We start from the raw sequence: 16,287 nt of genomic DNA on the forward strand, positions 1-16,287 counted from the left end.
CTGAGATATCTCATGTGCACTTAATGAACCGCACGTTCAATTAACGAATGTGTGGGCGAAAGCAGGGAGTGATTACGTTCAAGGTACGAGATTCACTCCTATGAATCCTCGAGATACGAATGGAATGGACAGGCTCATTTGTAAGTCGAGGACTACCTGTATTTCATCTGTTATTTAGCATTAAGAGAAATATTAAAGATGACAATGAAAAATAATATTTTACTAGCATTTTATTTCTTCCTTCTGCTAAAGACTAAACTGTGTAGTAAGCCCCTTGTCACTCCAAAATTCAAGCTGCAACATGATTTTCTATGGCCAGTGTTGGGTATAACTGTGACTGATAGAAGAGGAATGATGGGAGATAATGGAGCCTCTTATCATAGGTGATTTAAGCACTTTAATTATGACTGGGGAAAATGATGGGCTCCTCTGTAACAGGAATAATTTGAATTAAGTCACAATCTTTCTACTAAATTTTAAAATTCATTCACATTTTGGGCTTGACTCCTAGCTCTCACTGGCATTAACAGGGAATGAGGAAATTAGTATAAAGAGATGAAATACTGCTCCACTGCTATGAAGCTGTGTCAGTGGCTGAACATCACTAGTTACCTGATGAGAAAACGGGAACAATCAGTGCTTGCCACAAATGATTTCCCTCAATGGGTCTTAAATTCACTTTACAGCAGCAAAGGAAATAACAATGCAAGATATGTCTTAAAATATAGATGGAATAGGAGTGAAACAACTTCCCAAGGCAACGAGATTTCTACAGACCTCTGGTGAGATGATATCACTCCCCTCACTTACTTCTAATTTAATTGTGAGAACAGGACATTTTTATCAAAATCACTAACAAGAATAAATAAGAATGTTTAAAAAAAGATCAGAATAAGAATTGTTAAGGAAAAAAAATAGCTGAACCAGAAGTGAAAGCATCTTTTTTTCTGTATCTTCCCCATATCTGAATATCAGTTATGCACCCTTTTTATCAACTTTTTAACAGACTAAACATATCCAGCCCTTTGTATTATCACCCAAATAAATTTTCAATCCTTTCATCATGTTAGCTAATCTTCCTCAAATAACTCAAATTCATTGCAAGCTCAGTAGCATCTATCTAATCTTATGTTGCTATTCACATAAATTAGGTCATCACATTTATGTTTGAAAACATATAATCTCATACCTGTGTGGTGAGAATTTCACTCTGAGAGAATTGACCTAGTGAATCTTCCAGATGGGTTGTTTCATTGGCAAAGGGCATCATTTCTTCACCTTACAGAAACAAAATGTTTTATAGAGAGTAAGAGAGACAGCAAATAATTCTTGGGTAGAGTTGGGTTTGGGAAGATCATTGAAAGAATAATAAGAGGAAGTTAAGAAACTGCAGAACTCTAGATTTTTTTTTTACAGCATCTGAATTTAGATCATATAGATATATAAACAATAAAACATCCTATATGACAGGCAGCTATTTGGTGTTGATGTTATTTGATATTAGGCAGTTAATGAAAAGTAAAATTAATAAAAATATATGAGAAGGAAATTGAGCAGAACCCCCAAAAGTTTCTCTAAACTAAACCCCTTTGTTTATGAGTGGTCTCAACCTATGAGGGTTTGATTTTATTAAAGTAATTTCGAGTCTGATTTAGAAAGACTCATACAGCAGAGACCCAGATAGATTTTGTCCCATATTTAACATGGTTTGATTCACAGATTATGCTAAACCACATAATGTATTTGTAGCTTAGTATGTAAACAGCAATGGACTGGTTTTTTAAAAAAAATTTCTAACCTAAGGGCAGGTTATGATCATATTGGGCTGCTACTGGGTTGTATTTTGATGGAATGATTTAATAGGGAGGTTGGAATGTTGGGGCACAGTAAGATACTAAGCATATTACTCAGAATTCAAAAGTTATTATAGACTGTTCTGCTTATTCTTTTGCAGAGAAAGAGATTAAATATGTAGACAACTGATCTCAACCATGTCTGGCAAAATTACTGCTTTGCTCGGAGGAAATCAAAACTGAATTGCTGGAAGTTGAAAAGCATATAAATTTATTAAACAAATAAATTATGGTTGGAGTTCATTTGCTAGACTGTGGTATTTATTTGCACATTTTGCATCTTTTTGATATTGAGCTTTAGAATGCACTTAAATGGAAGTTTTTCTAGGATTTATAGCCTGACGCAATAATGATTTTCTCTTTCTTTAAAAAGCTGTACTGCAATGTTTCTTTATTCGTGAAGCAACAATAAAGTTTCAGCTGTTTTTTAAGTTGTAAAACACACTCACAGAGGCTGGATTTTTTTTGGGGGGGGAGGCTAAAGTTGTCTGTGAACTTGATGTATATATGTATGTAAAAGGGGATAGCAATCCATGTTGAATGCAACCTGCCACCCAAATTCAAAACTGACTAAGATAGCTCTCTTTTTAATTTTTTTTTAAAAAATAGTCATTAACATTTTACTGCCAGCTAGTTGGCAGGAAGTAGAAACATAGATTATCTGTCCATTTAATTTGTAGCTCAGGAGTGAAACAAATGAAGCAAAAACCTTATTCTTAATTCCATTATCTTCTATGATTGGAATATCTGAAATATTTTGTATTTTATTCCAACACAATATATCCAGCTGAGATTGCTCCAATGACATATTTCAGTGGCCATTTTCCTCTGACCTTAAATCAAAGCATGTTTACTATTTTGTATATATTTATACTAAAAAGAGAACTTTGAAATGAAGAATGCAAATATGCATTAAAATAGAATTCTTCATAGGCATTAAAAAAGAATAATAGCACACAGCCAAATGAAATACTTCAATGGACAGAGACATATTTTAATTCAAGGATTCTCAAACTGATGGACCAAGGTGGCACCAGCAATTTCAAGATTGGGAAACCATGTTTTTTTAAATGCTTTAAGTAATCAAGCTAGAATGTTTGAGTATTACTAAAACTGACAATAACAGTAATAGTAGTAGTAGTAGTAGTAATCAGATAGAACAGAAGATACGGAGCTTGAATTGCAAATTATAGGCAGAACCTCCAATATCAATCCAATCAGAAACATTTCTACCAATCCATCAATGGAGACACTGCAGTGAATCAATCAGTATCTGTCAAGGAAGAAACGATACAGTTCTGGGTGCAGATATGGGATAACCTAAAGAAATACAACAAGGATGCAGCTTGGTTAAAAGAGATGGATAAGAATTAAAAAAAGAAGTTGCAATGAAAGGACTAGTAAAAACAGCAGAAGTGGTAGAGAAAATAGCAAGGAAGATAAAAGAATTGATCAGCACTAGGTGAATATGAACTGCATAGTTTTTGGTTGAAACATCTAACTGGTCTATATCCACTCGTTGCAAGCAGTTTAACAACATACTACAAGGAGGTGAAATTGAAGAGTGGCCAACATTTGGCAAAACCTACCTCATAATGAAAGATCCAGCAAAAGGGGCAACAACAGGCAACTATAGGCCAATTACTTGCTTACCAACAACTTTCAAACTGCTAACTGGTGTTAGCAATTGCAGTCCAACAGCATCTAGTTGAAAACGATCTCTTTCCACATGAGCAGAAAGGAAACTGCCCCAAGAGCAAAGGAACAAAATATCAACTTCTAATTGACAAAATGATTTTGGAAAACTGCAAGAGAAGACCAACCTAAATGTAGCATGGATTGGCTATAAAAAGGCATTCAATTTTCTGCCACATAACTGGATAATCAAGTTCCTAGAAATAACAGGAGTCAGTAAAAACATCAGAAACTTTGTGCAAAGATTAATGGCACAATGGAAGGCACAGTTGCAGGTTCAATGGTGAGAGATTGGGAGAAGTTAATATCAAGAGAGGAATATTTCAAGGAGATTCATTATCACCACTACTATTTGTTATTGTACTGTTTCCTCTATCAACATTACTGAATAACTCAGGGCATGGCTATCAAACCTCAAAAACATCTGCCAAACTATCCCACATTCTTTACATGGACAATCTGAAGCTGTATGGAAAAACACCATCTGAAATAGAATCGGTGCTTAACACTGTCCGTATATATAGCCAAGATGTTGGACAAATGTGCCACACTCACTATTTAACAAGGAAAAATAGTGAAAAATGGAATCAAGAAGGCCCATGAAAATAACATAAGAGTATGGATGAGGATGATTACTACAAATACTTGAGTATCCTTCAAGTTGACAACATCAAGCATGCTGAAGTTAAGAAAAAGATTAGAGGTGAATATATCAAGAGAGTGAAGAAAATCTTAAAGTCCAAACTTAATGGAGGAAATACAATCAAGGCAATCAACACCCAGGCAATTCCAGTCATTAGTTACACAGCTAGAATAGTGGACTGGCCTCAAGCAGAACTAAAAAGCAATGGATAGGAAGACCAGAAAAATAATGACAATGAATCATGCCCTTCATCCATGCAGTGACTTTGACAGACTCTAAATACCAAGGCAAATAGGTGGATGTGGAATGTTGCAAGTACATCAGATAGTTGAAGAAGAAAAAGGGGTTTTGGAAGAATATCTGAAGGATAATGATGAAGATGCACTGAAGTTAGTATATCAGGAAGGTTTACTGACTACTGGAGAGACCAAGCTGGTCTACAAGAAAGGCCAAATGAAGAACAGAATGGTGTCATGAAAAGACAAAGCAGTACATGGCCACTACATTAAAAAAAATAGCTGGGAAAGCAGACAATAACAAGACTTGGCAATGGCTAAGAGCAGGAAAGTTGAAGAAAGAGACCAAGGGACTAATTCTGGCTGCACAAGACCAAGCCTTAAGGACAAAGGCATACAAAGCCAGAATTGAGAACAGACAGTAAGTGCTGCCTATGCAAAGAAGCTGAAAAAACAGTGGACCACCTGGTAAGCTGCTGCAAGATGATTGCCCAAGCTGACTACAATCAGCGGCATGACAAAGTAGCAACAATGGTGCATTGGAAAATCTGCAAGAAATATCATTTGCCCGCAAACAAGAACTGGTAGGATCAGAATATAGAGAAAGTCATAGAAAATGAAGAAGTTAAATTGCTCTGGGACTTTAGAATTCAAACAGGCAGGAACCTGCCACATAACATCCCAGACTTAACAATTGTTGGTAAGAATTGGCAGTGCCTGGAGACAGCAGAATAGAAGCGAAAGAACTGGAGAAGATAACAAAATACAAATAAAAATAGAACGATTATGGCAAAAGCAAGCAAAGGTAGTACCAATAGTAATATGTGCCTGGGGTGCAATCCCAAAACAACTGGAGCATCACTTGAACATTGACAAATTCGCCATCAGTCAATTGCAAAAGGCGGCTATGCTGGCAATAGCTTCCCTCCTGTAACGATATCTGTAACACCATCCCAAAATCCAGATCTGCCTATCCCAGGTCCTTGGTAAGGACTCAATAGGTAGACAAAAATGCCAAAGTCAGTCTGAACATCTCACTGACTGTGCGACAAACCATAATAATAGTAATAATAATGGAATATCAGGTAGAAAAATAAAATTGGCTAGCTGAGATTAGATGCAAGTATAAGTTAGAACAAATGAAAGAAAACTAATTGAAAAACAAGAAGACCAAAAAGAACCTAATCAAGAAACACCACTTGGAAAAAGAAAAATCAAAACACTGGAAATAATAAAGTAGCAAACAACATTTATAACCAAGAAAATTGGAAGATACAAAGCTGGAATTGTAAATTATAGAGAAAATCTCCAATTTCTATCTAATCAGAAACATTTCTATCAATCCATCTGTCATGTGGACACTGCAAATACTGTATATTCTTGCTTTGACACCATCAATAGAGAGCCTGCAGTGAATCACTCAGCATCTGAAAAGGAAGATACAGCACAATTTTGGGAGACGATATGGGATAAACTCCCCAAAATATAACAAGAACAAATGTGATTAAGGAGGTGGATAAGAATAAAAAAGCTGAAATGAAAGTACTCCTAATAAGAGCAGAAAGGTGAAGAAAAAGGCAAGGAAGATCAAGAATTGGTCAGCACTAGGTGAAATGAATGGCACAAATTTGGATTGAAATATCCTGACTTTTTTTGCACCTGTTCCCAAAAAGTTTAACAACATACTGCAAAGAGGAGAAATTGAATAGTGGCTAACACCTGGCAAAACCAAGCTGATATGAAAGATCCATAAAAAGGGGCAGCGCCAGACAACTACAGACCAATTACGTGCTTACAAACAACTTTCATATTGCTAACTGCTGTTGTAATTGATGCAATCCAACAGCATCTAGTTGAAAACAAGTTCTTTCCACCTGTGATCAACTCTTAAGTGATGATTCTGGAAAACTGCAAGAGAAGGAAGACCAATCTGAATGTAGTATGGATTAATTAGAAGACAGTTGACTCCCTGCCACATGATTGGATAATCAACTAGTCAGTAGAAACATCAGAAGCTTTTTGCAAAGATCAATGGCACAATGGAAGATGTGGCTGCAGGTCAATAGTGATAGATTGGGAAAGGTTAATATCAAGAGAAGAATCTTGCATGGAGACTCAATATCACCACTGTTTATCACTGCACTGATTCCTCTGTCAGCAATACTGAATAATCTAGATCATGGCTATCAAACATTGAAAACATCTGCCAGACTAATCCACCTCCTTTACATGGATAGAATAGAATAGAGCTGGAAGGGACCTTGGAGGTCTTCTAGTCCAGCCCCCTGCTCAAGCAGGAGAACCTACACTATTTCAGACAGGTGACTGTCTATTCTCTTCTTAAAAACCTCCAGTGATGGAATGCCCACGATTTCAGAAGGCAAGCTGTTCCACTGGTTAATTGTCCTGTTAGGAATTTTGTCCTTAATTCCAGGTTGCTTCTCTCTTTGGTCAATTTCCAATAATTGTTTCTTGTCCTGCCCTCTGCTGCTTTGGAGAATAGTTTGACCTCCTCTTCTTTGTGGCAGCCCCTCAAATACTGGAATACTGCTATTATGTCGCCCCACTTTCTTCTTTTCTTTAGACTAGCCAATCCCAAGTCCTGCAGCCAATCTTCATATTTTAGTCTCCAGGTCTTTGATCATTTTAGTTGCTCTTCTCTGAACTTTTTCCAAGGCCTCAACATCTTTTTTGTAGTACGGTGACCAAAATTGGTTGCAGTATTCCAGCTGTGGTCTTACTAGGGTTTTATAAAGCAGTATTAATACTTTGCATGATCTTGATTCTATGCCTGTTTATACAACCCAGGATTGTATTAGCTTTTTTGGCTGCTGCTGCTGCACACTGCCGGCTCATAGTCAAGTAATCATCCACTAGGACTCCAAGGTCCTTCTCACAGTTGCTGTTTTTGAGCCAGGTCTTGCCTAATCTGTACTTAAACCTTTGATTTTTCCTGCCTAAATGTAAATGTGCTTTTCTCCACATTAAAATTCATTTTTTTGATAGGGCCCATTGTTCAAGTTTGTCAAATCTTTTTGGATCCTGAGCTTCTGGGATGTTGGCTATTCCTGCCAGCTTAGTGTCATCTGCAAATTTGATGAGCTCCCCTTCTTTTTCCTTATCTAAGTCATTAATGAAGATATTGAAGAGTACTGGGCCTAAGACTCAGCCTTGTGGTACCCTATTGCTTACTTCTCTCCATGTGGATGTAGTGCCGTTGAGGATTACTTGTTGAGTATGGTTTGTCAGCCAGCTACAGATCCATCTGATGGTGTTGTTGTCTATCCCATCTTTTTCTAGTTTACTAAGCAGCAGGTTGTGGTCTACTTTGTCAAATGCCTTACTGAAGTCTAAGTATACTATGTCCACAGCGTTTCGCTGTTCTACTAATTTAGTCATTTTATCAAAGAATGAAATGAGATTGGTTTGGCATGATCTGTTTTTGACAAACCTGTGCTGGCTACTGGTTATAACTTTGTTTGCTTCTAGTTGTTCGCAGATCTGTTTTTTGATTATCTGTTCCAGGATCTTCCCAGGTATTGATGTTAGACTGATTGGTCTGTAGTTTCCTGGGTCTGTTTTTTTTCCCTTTCTTGAAGACAGGAACCACATCAGCCCTTTTCCAATCCTCATGTACTTCCCCAGTGCGCCAGGATTTTTGAAAGATATTTATTTATTTATTTATTTATTTATTGGATTTATATCCCGCCCTTCTCCCGTAGGACTCAGGGCGGCTGACAATCTATTTAAAATACATACAAAACAATACAAATTTAAAATTAATTAAAAGGAATATTTAAATATTTGTCGAATTTTAAAATATAATTAAAACCCCCCTAAAAATTACCCTAGGCCAGTCCTGCAANCGAAAGGAAGGGAGATCAGGGATAACCCTGATCTCTGGGGGCAGTTCATTCCAGAGGGTGGGAGCTCCCACAGAGAAGGCCCTCCCCCTTGGGGTCGCCAGCCGGCACTGTCTGGCTGACGGCACCCTGAGGAGACCCACTCTATGGGAGCGTACCGGTCGATGGGAGGTACTCTGCGGCAGGAGGCGGTCTCGAATGGTTCTGAGATAACATCTGCCAGCTCCTTTCGAACTATGGGATGATCTGAAATTGTATTTAAAAACACATCTGAAATAGAATTGCTGCATAACACAGCCAAAATATTGCTATGGAGTTGGGATTGGATAAATGTGCCATGCTTACCATCAAATGGGGAAAACTAGTGAACACTGAAAGAATCTAGATGCCTTATGGAAATAACATTAAGAGTCTGGATGAAGATGATTACTACAAATACTAGGGTATCCTTCAAGCTGACAACATCAAGCATAATGAAATCAACAAAAAGGTTAGATGTGAATACATAAAGAGAGTGAAGATCATAATGTTCAAACCCAGTAGAGGAAATACTATTGAAGTAATTAATTCCTAGGCAGTTCCAATCATTAGATACATAGCTGGAATAGTGGGCTAAATTCAAGGAGAACAAAAACCCTGGATAACAAGACTTGAAAAATAATTACAATGAATCATGCCCTTCATTTTCAGAGTGACGTTGACAGATTCTACTTACCAAAGAAAATAGCTAGGCATGGAATGTGTCAAGTACATCAGAAGGTTGAAGAAGAAATAAGCTCATTAGAAGAATATCTGAAGAATAGTGAAGAAAATGCACTGAAGCTAGTATATCAGAAAGACTTACTGTGTACTGTAGAGGCCAAACTGACCTATAAAAAGACCCAAATGAAAAACAGAAGAGTCATGGGAAAATAAAATATTACATGTCCAGTAAATAAAAAAAATAACAGATAAAGCAGATAATAACAAGACCTGGCAATGGCTAAGAAAGTTAAAAAAAGAGACGGATAGGATAATTCTGACTGCACAAGACGAAGCCTTAAGAACAAATACGGATAGTCCTTGACTTACAACAATTGACCCCAAAATTTATGTTATTAAATAAGACAGTTAAGTGAGTTTTGTCCCATTTTATGACCTTTCTTGTCACCGTTTTTAAGTAAATCATTGCAATTGTTAAATTAGTGGCAAGTTGAGAATCTGGCTACTCCCATTGACTGTGCTTGTCAGCAGGGCACAAAAGGGGATCATATGACTCTGGGACATCCCCACTGTCATAAATATGAGTCAGTTGCCAAGCGTTTGAATTTTGATCATGTGACCTTGGAGATGTTGCAAGGGTCATAAATGTGAAAAATAGTTATAAGCCATTTTTTTCAGCACCGTTGTAACTTTAAATAGGCACTAAATGAACTGATGTAGATCAAGGACTAGCTGCACATACAAAGTGAGATTCAGCAGAGAGCAACAGTTAGCAAGTGCCACCACTGTGGAAGAAGCAGTGGACTACTAGCTTAGGTGCTGCAAGAAGATTGCAGACTGACATTTGACTACAAGCAACAGTGTAACAAAGTAGCAACAATGGTGCATGGCAAGAAATACCATTTGCCTGCAAGCAAGAACTGGTAAGACCATAAAACAGAGAAAGTTATAGAGAAAAATGCTAAAGTCCTCTGGGACTTTAGAATTCAAACAGACAGGCATCTATCACATAATACGCCAAACTTATCAATTGTTAATAAGACAAACAAGTCTGGATGATGGACATGGCAGTACCTGGAGACAGTAGAATACAAGAGAAGGAACTGGAGAAGATAACAAAATACAAAGATCTACAAATCAAAATAAAACGACTATGGCAAAAAAAAGCAAATGTACTTCCATTAGTATTAGGCACCTTGGATGCCATCCCAAAACAACTGGAGCACCAGTTGAATACCATTGGCACTGACAAATTCACTACCAGTCAATTGCAGAAGTCAGTTTTACTTGGAACAACTTCCATCCTGCGAGGATAACTGTAACACTATCTACCATGCACATCTGCCTATCCCAGGTCCCTGGGAAGGATTCGATAGGTAAATAAAAAATGCCAAATTCAGTGTGAACATCTGGCCGATTGTGTGACAAACCATAAGAGACAAAAAAAAAAAAATCTAGTCACCAATTCATTTGGAATGGACAAGCAAAATAAAAATTCAGATTAAAATTAAAAATTAAAATTATAATAAAAAATAATGAATTACATGAAGTTCTTTTAGCATTTAACAATTTTTTAGGAATTTAAATTGACATGCCAACTACCAAAAATGTTATGTACAAAATGATTAATTTATAACATCCCACTGAGACAATATTTAACAATTGAGAGAAAGAACAAATGTTGATTAAATGCTATTATTGATAGAGCAGGTGCTGATTAATAATTTATATGATAAGATAAAGGATACGTAATGAGAATTGTTGTCTCAAAAATGAAACCCAGATAAGAGTTCATTCTTCCAATTAAAAAATGGATGGTTAAACTTTTTAAATCTTATAAAATTTCACAGTACCATCATTTTGTTATGTAAATAAAATGTAATTAATAAAACTAACAAAATAAAAGTAATTTATTACTTGCTTCAACCTCCCTTGATTTTATTTGGTGGGCAAAACAAATTTATGTGTTACTGTAAGGCATGGGTGTCAAACTCGTGATGTCACGTGATGTGTTGCGATGTATCGCAACTTTTTTCCCATTGTCAGCAATGGGGTGGGCGCAGTTTTGGCGTGACACATCTGGCCTGCAGGCCAGCAGTTTGACACCCCTGCTGTAAGGAATTCATAATCTTGAAAAGCTTGAGAATCCCTGGATTAATTCATAAAAAAGTACCAAGATGAATACTTTTTTTCTCATTGGAGCTAGAAATAGATATTCAAAATTGCAGAAGGTTATTTAAAAATAAATAGATATAGATATTCAAAATTGCAGAAGGTTATTTAAAAATAAAGCTATTCTAGCTAATACTTGCAATGGCAATATTGTACCTAAATTGGATTCTGAATGTGCATATTCTTCTTGCCCACATTTTAGTTGCTCAATATCACTAGAGACTTCATCACTATGTGAAATGTCTTTGTTATTCCCACTGAGACTGGGCAATTTCTCTTTGGAATTAGAGAATGGGATTAAATCCTTTGAATTACAAGCCAGTCCAGAAACCACAGATACATTTGATTGGGAGGAAAACAAATTCACAGAGCATTCTGATTCCTGGCTTTGGCAGATATCCTCCTTTTTGTGTTTGAAACAACTTCTGCTGCTGCTCTTTGATGCTAGCATCTCTACTGGTATCTCCTTCTCTTTCACTGAGTATGATTGTGTGCTTTGCATGTTTATTAGTTTCTGAAAAGAAAGAAGTTTTTCCTCTTCACTGGAATCCTCTTCTGAGGACGGCAGCTTCTGTAGCAATTTCTGGTAAGTCAAAACAAAATCCTGACTCTTCAACATGAGACTGCATTTGTTTCTGCTATCCAGATCTGTCACATTAGTGGTTTGCTTGTCTATTTTAGTAGGCATGGCCAAGATGTCATTCTTATCCCAAAGGTTTGGTGAACCCTTTTTATTTTTGGTAGGTGGGTCCAGCAAGTTGTCTGGTGTCTCTGACAGCAGTTCAAAATGCTGATGCTCCCTTGCAGTACATTCTAAGTTCAGTTTGGGAATCAAGCTCTTAACCCCACCAGTGCTAGAAACATTAACAGCTTTTTCTGTGTCATTGTTCAATTGCTTTTCTTCCATGAGGTTCTTTTTCTTTTCAGCATGGATGAAACTAGGTAACAATGGTAGAGAAGTTAAAGAATGTTGTTGCATTAATTCTGTCTGAGGATTCAGTTCCATTTTTTTGTTTTCAATATCTTTGGATTTTGCTTCTTGAAAATGAACTGAACCAGAACTACTCCCATTAATAAGGCTGAAACTTGTATCATGCAAATTGCTATTTTCCCAGACATTCAAATTTCCAATGCAATCATCTGGACTTTCAATTTTTTTCTCTAACACTGGAGACTGTTTCTCTTCACCCATTGTCTTTTTACTTTCTGACTGATATTCAACTTCTTCATTTCTGGTAACTGATTGCAGAGGTATTAATGGACAATCAGGAAATGGAACTTGCCAGGAAAACTGAAGGTATTCATTTTTATGTTCAGAAAAACTGGATGTACAAGATGTTGGTGTTTGGATTGAGGTACTTTTATTTTCCTCACAAGAAACAACATCACATTTGTCTTCATGTGTTCCATCTTTAGTCTCTTTGTCAGGGCTTAACCCTTGCAAATATTTAATATCTACAGCCAATTCCTTTACTGGACTTTGATGCAGCAAGAATGACTGGCGTTTGCAGCAGCCAAATATATTCTGCATGAAGCTTGTATTTAGTTCACTCTCATCAGTTTCCAGATTCAATTCATAACTCCCTATAGCTTTATTGTTGGTTTTAGGGAATTTGCAATTATCTGTGCAAATTCCATCACTCTGTATTATTTGAGAACACACTGCATATTTCTTACGTTGATTCACTATGACCTGTTCATCCTTATAAACATCTTGTTCTACCTTTCCAGGATGAAACTGCAAGAGTGAGCTCTTGCCTTGGGCATTTGCACTGTGGCTCTCTGCAGTCTCTTCAGTATTCAGAATGTCTTTTACAGTCCCAATCACATGAGGAAAGTTTTCATGGTTAGCATAAGCCATGTCTACATTACGAAGGTGCTGCTTATCAATCATGCTGGTATCTGAATAAGACTTTGCTTTCTTCAGATTGTCCTGCAGGACACAGGAGTCATCTTCTGTTACAGAGGAAGATGGCATCCTTTCTGAAAGAGAAATGGATTGTTTCAGTTCTCTCTCATCCACATTTCTTTTTCTCTTGGTCGGTTCATTTTGTCTCCTGGCTTCTTTTGTGAACAATTGAAGCTCCCTGTCCCATCTGACCTGCATCTGGCCTTGATTCACTTTTCTCAGCTCCTTAATATCTAGTTCTTCCTTCGTCTCCTCAGATAACATAGGGCTTTTATTTAATATCTGCATTTTTCCAAGTGGTCTGTTTAATTCTTTACTTCTCTTGTTCAAATAACTACTTTTGTTTTCCGTATCTGTTAGGTTCAATTCTGGTAACATGTAGCATTCACTCTGAGCTTGTTTATCTTTATCTCCTTTCAACTTGGATGCTGCTTCCTCAACACAGGCTATTACTGAAAAAGCAGCTTCCGGTTGATCTGCTGGGGATTTTTTAACAACAGCAAAGGCCTGATTACTATTTTCCAAAACAGTGTCTTCTCTTTCCCCAACTGATTCCTTATTGCTTGCTTTCACATTCTGTCTCTTCCTGAAATCATTGAAATGAGATATTGCCTTTCTCATTTGTATGAATACCTTTCTCAGGTGTATATTACAGGAATCTTCCTCTGTTTGGATCATAGTTTCATTGTCATTTCTAGGAGGATTCACTATGTGTTCCCTCTTATATGTTTTTCCAAATATTTTGTCAACAATTTCAGAGGCAGTTAGTTTAGATGAAGGCCTTTCATCTCCACCTATCTTCATGAATTCCCCTTGATTTTCCATCTGTTCTGTCTTCTGAGAAATACAGGAATCAGTATTTGACAAATCTGGATCTGCATCCTGAAGAAGCTCTTCACTGCAACCATCCACCTGTGAATTAGAAGAAAGGATCTCCTTGCTTTTGGAAAACCACTCACTGACTTTCTTGATGCTCTGTATCACTTTCTTTCCAGAACTTTCACTCATATGGTTGTCAAGCATAGTCTGGGACTGTAACTGGTATTCCTTATTTTCACATACAACTGATGAATTTGCAGCAGATTGGTCAATGAGAGTCTTTTCTCCACCATTATCAATCTGTTCATTTGTACTCATATTCATGGCTTCATCAGCCAATTGTACTTGTGTCGTCCTGCAGAATGAAGAAGATGTATGATCCTGTAGGTCACTAAAACCAGATTGTTCCATGCAGGAATCTAGAAAAGGTATATCCTCTTGCTGTTTGACAGTCATGTTTTCTTCAACATTTTTTAAGTTTTCATTGACAGTTTCGGTATCATCTCTACTTCCCAGTTTTCTCCCTTCTAAGGCTCCACATATATCTAAGAAAGAAAAAAATAATAAATATCAACAAATTAGAGATAGCTTATGCAATACATTTATCACTCACATTTATTTCATTCTTCCCTGCTGCTTTATTCATTATTATGTGTGATAAACAATAGTTGGCCTTTCTCATTCCAAGAACACAATTCATACCAATAGAATACAATAATTGTAGCTCAAGGTTGAGCTATAAAGTCTTTGCTCCTCTCTGAACTTGGTTGTTTTCTTGCAGATGTTTCATTACCAAATTAGATAACATCATCAGTGCTAAGCAGTTGGTATAATGTTAATCTTGGTGTTAATCTCTGCTCATGTGCATACTGATTGCTTGCTGGTGAGGAAGTTTTTGGTCTTTTTGTTTCCTTTTTGGCTTTTGATTGTTCCTTTTGAATGGAATGTAGATATTGTTTATCACTATGTGCCTGCTGATGGCCAATTTATCTAAATGCCAGGCTTCCAGGAATTCTGTGGCAATTTTGGACTTGACTTGGTCTAGGATCCTCAGTTTCATATTTGAAACTATGGTTAACTCTGTCCATGTGTTGTGAAATCAAGGCGTTTGAATCCATTTTTTTCTTCTGGGGCTGCTTGATTGTTTGGTTTACTTAGGATGTTTTGGATGGCTTTGGTTGGTTTGTGTACTACAGCAGGGGTGTCCAGCAGGGGTGTCCAGCAGGGGTGTGCAGACCAGTACTGGGCTGCAGCATGCCAGAAACCTGGCCACACAAACAAGCAAAGCCCCATCCGCAGGATGCAGGCAGCATGCGAAACCACGCCCCCTCTGGTCTGCGGGCAAAACCTTTCTCTACGGAACCAGTCCTTGGTGCTCAAAAGGTTGGGGGCCACTATACTACAGTGATCCCATGAGTCATCTACCTTTCTGGATTTGTGGACTGGGGAGGGGAAAAGAGGAGATGGTTCATATGGAAAAAATAAGAGCTAATTTTTTAAAATGTAATTAATTTTTGAGAAAACCATAACCAGTAAGAATACCTAGAATTTGGTAGGAGAAACAAATTAAAGTAAGAACTGTAACAGGAACTATGATAAGGCAACTAGAATGATTGGATAGAAAAGAAATATTATATTGATGTGATTATTATTTTTAGGAATATTGGGAAAAATTATATATTTAATTGTTATCTATCAAAACAATAAGAATTGTATTAACTCAATGTTTGCAAAAGAGGATATTTGGGGAAAAGAGGAAATCAACTAAAACCATTATGTGAATTATGGATTATAGAAATCAATTGTTAATGATTGTTTTACAAATATAACACGGACAACAGACTGTTCACCAATTATTAAGTGATTTATGTCTTTTAAAAAAATCAATAAAATATATTACAAAATAAATAAATGAATAGAATTGTTTTGCTTGTTCACTTTTTATCTGAATGAGAATTTACAGAAATATTAGAATAAGCAATGAGGTATATAAAAACAAACATCAGCGTACAGTACATACACTTTTAAAAAACTAATTTTAAAACAAAAGTGCTCATAATTTTTTTTTGAAAGAACAAAGACTATTAAATAATAAAATCAAGTTTTATTCTGGGTGCAAGGATTAAGATTGACAAATTACTGCCTGACCGCAAAGATAACTCTAATTTAAAAGATGGTTTGTGATGATAAATCCAATATTCCAGGACTGTATTCCAGGAAGGAACTGCTGGCCCTGCGCGATTCCCCCATCGCGCAGGCATGGCCTAATACGATCTCAAGGGCCTGCCTTGATGAAGGGGTGTGGAACCCCGAGAGGTGGCATACAGCAACAGCAACTAGGGAACTAAGGAGAAGAAAATTGCGAGCCTTCTTAGAGGGGTGCTTTATTAAATTT

General features: G+C 36.8%; 1 protein-coding gene across 1 annotated transcript in view; it reads right to left on the reverse strand.

Moving 5' to 3' along the window:
- BRCA1 (BRCA1 DNA repair associated) overlaps positions 1 to 16,287 on the reverse strand; it is a 101,408-nt gene that overhangs the window by 35,076 nt on the left and 50,045 nt on the right. Inside the window, exons 8-9 of the mRNA XM_029283784.1 lie at positions 11,321 to 14,437; positions 1,190 to 1,278 (exon numbers count right to left, since the gene is read on the reverse strand). Coding sequence (XP_029139617.1) covers positions 1,190 to 1,278; positions 11,321 to 14,437 — 3,206 coding nt within the window. The remainder of the gene's footprint in view (positions 1 to 1,189; positions 1,279 to 11,320; positions 14,438 to 16,287) is intronic.

Source organism: Protobothrops mucrosquamatus, unplaced genomic scaffold, assembly GCF_001527695.2.
Source record: "Protobothrops mucrosquamatus isolate PMUCROS unplaced genomic scaffold, P.Mucros_1.0 scaffold227, whole genome shotgun sequence".
Classification (NCBI taxonomy): Eukaryota; Metazoa; Chordata; class Lepidosauria; order Squamata; family Viperidae; genus Protobothrops; species Protobothrops mucrosquamatus.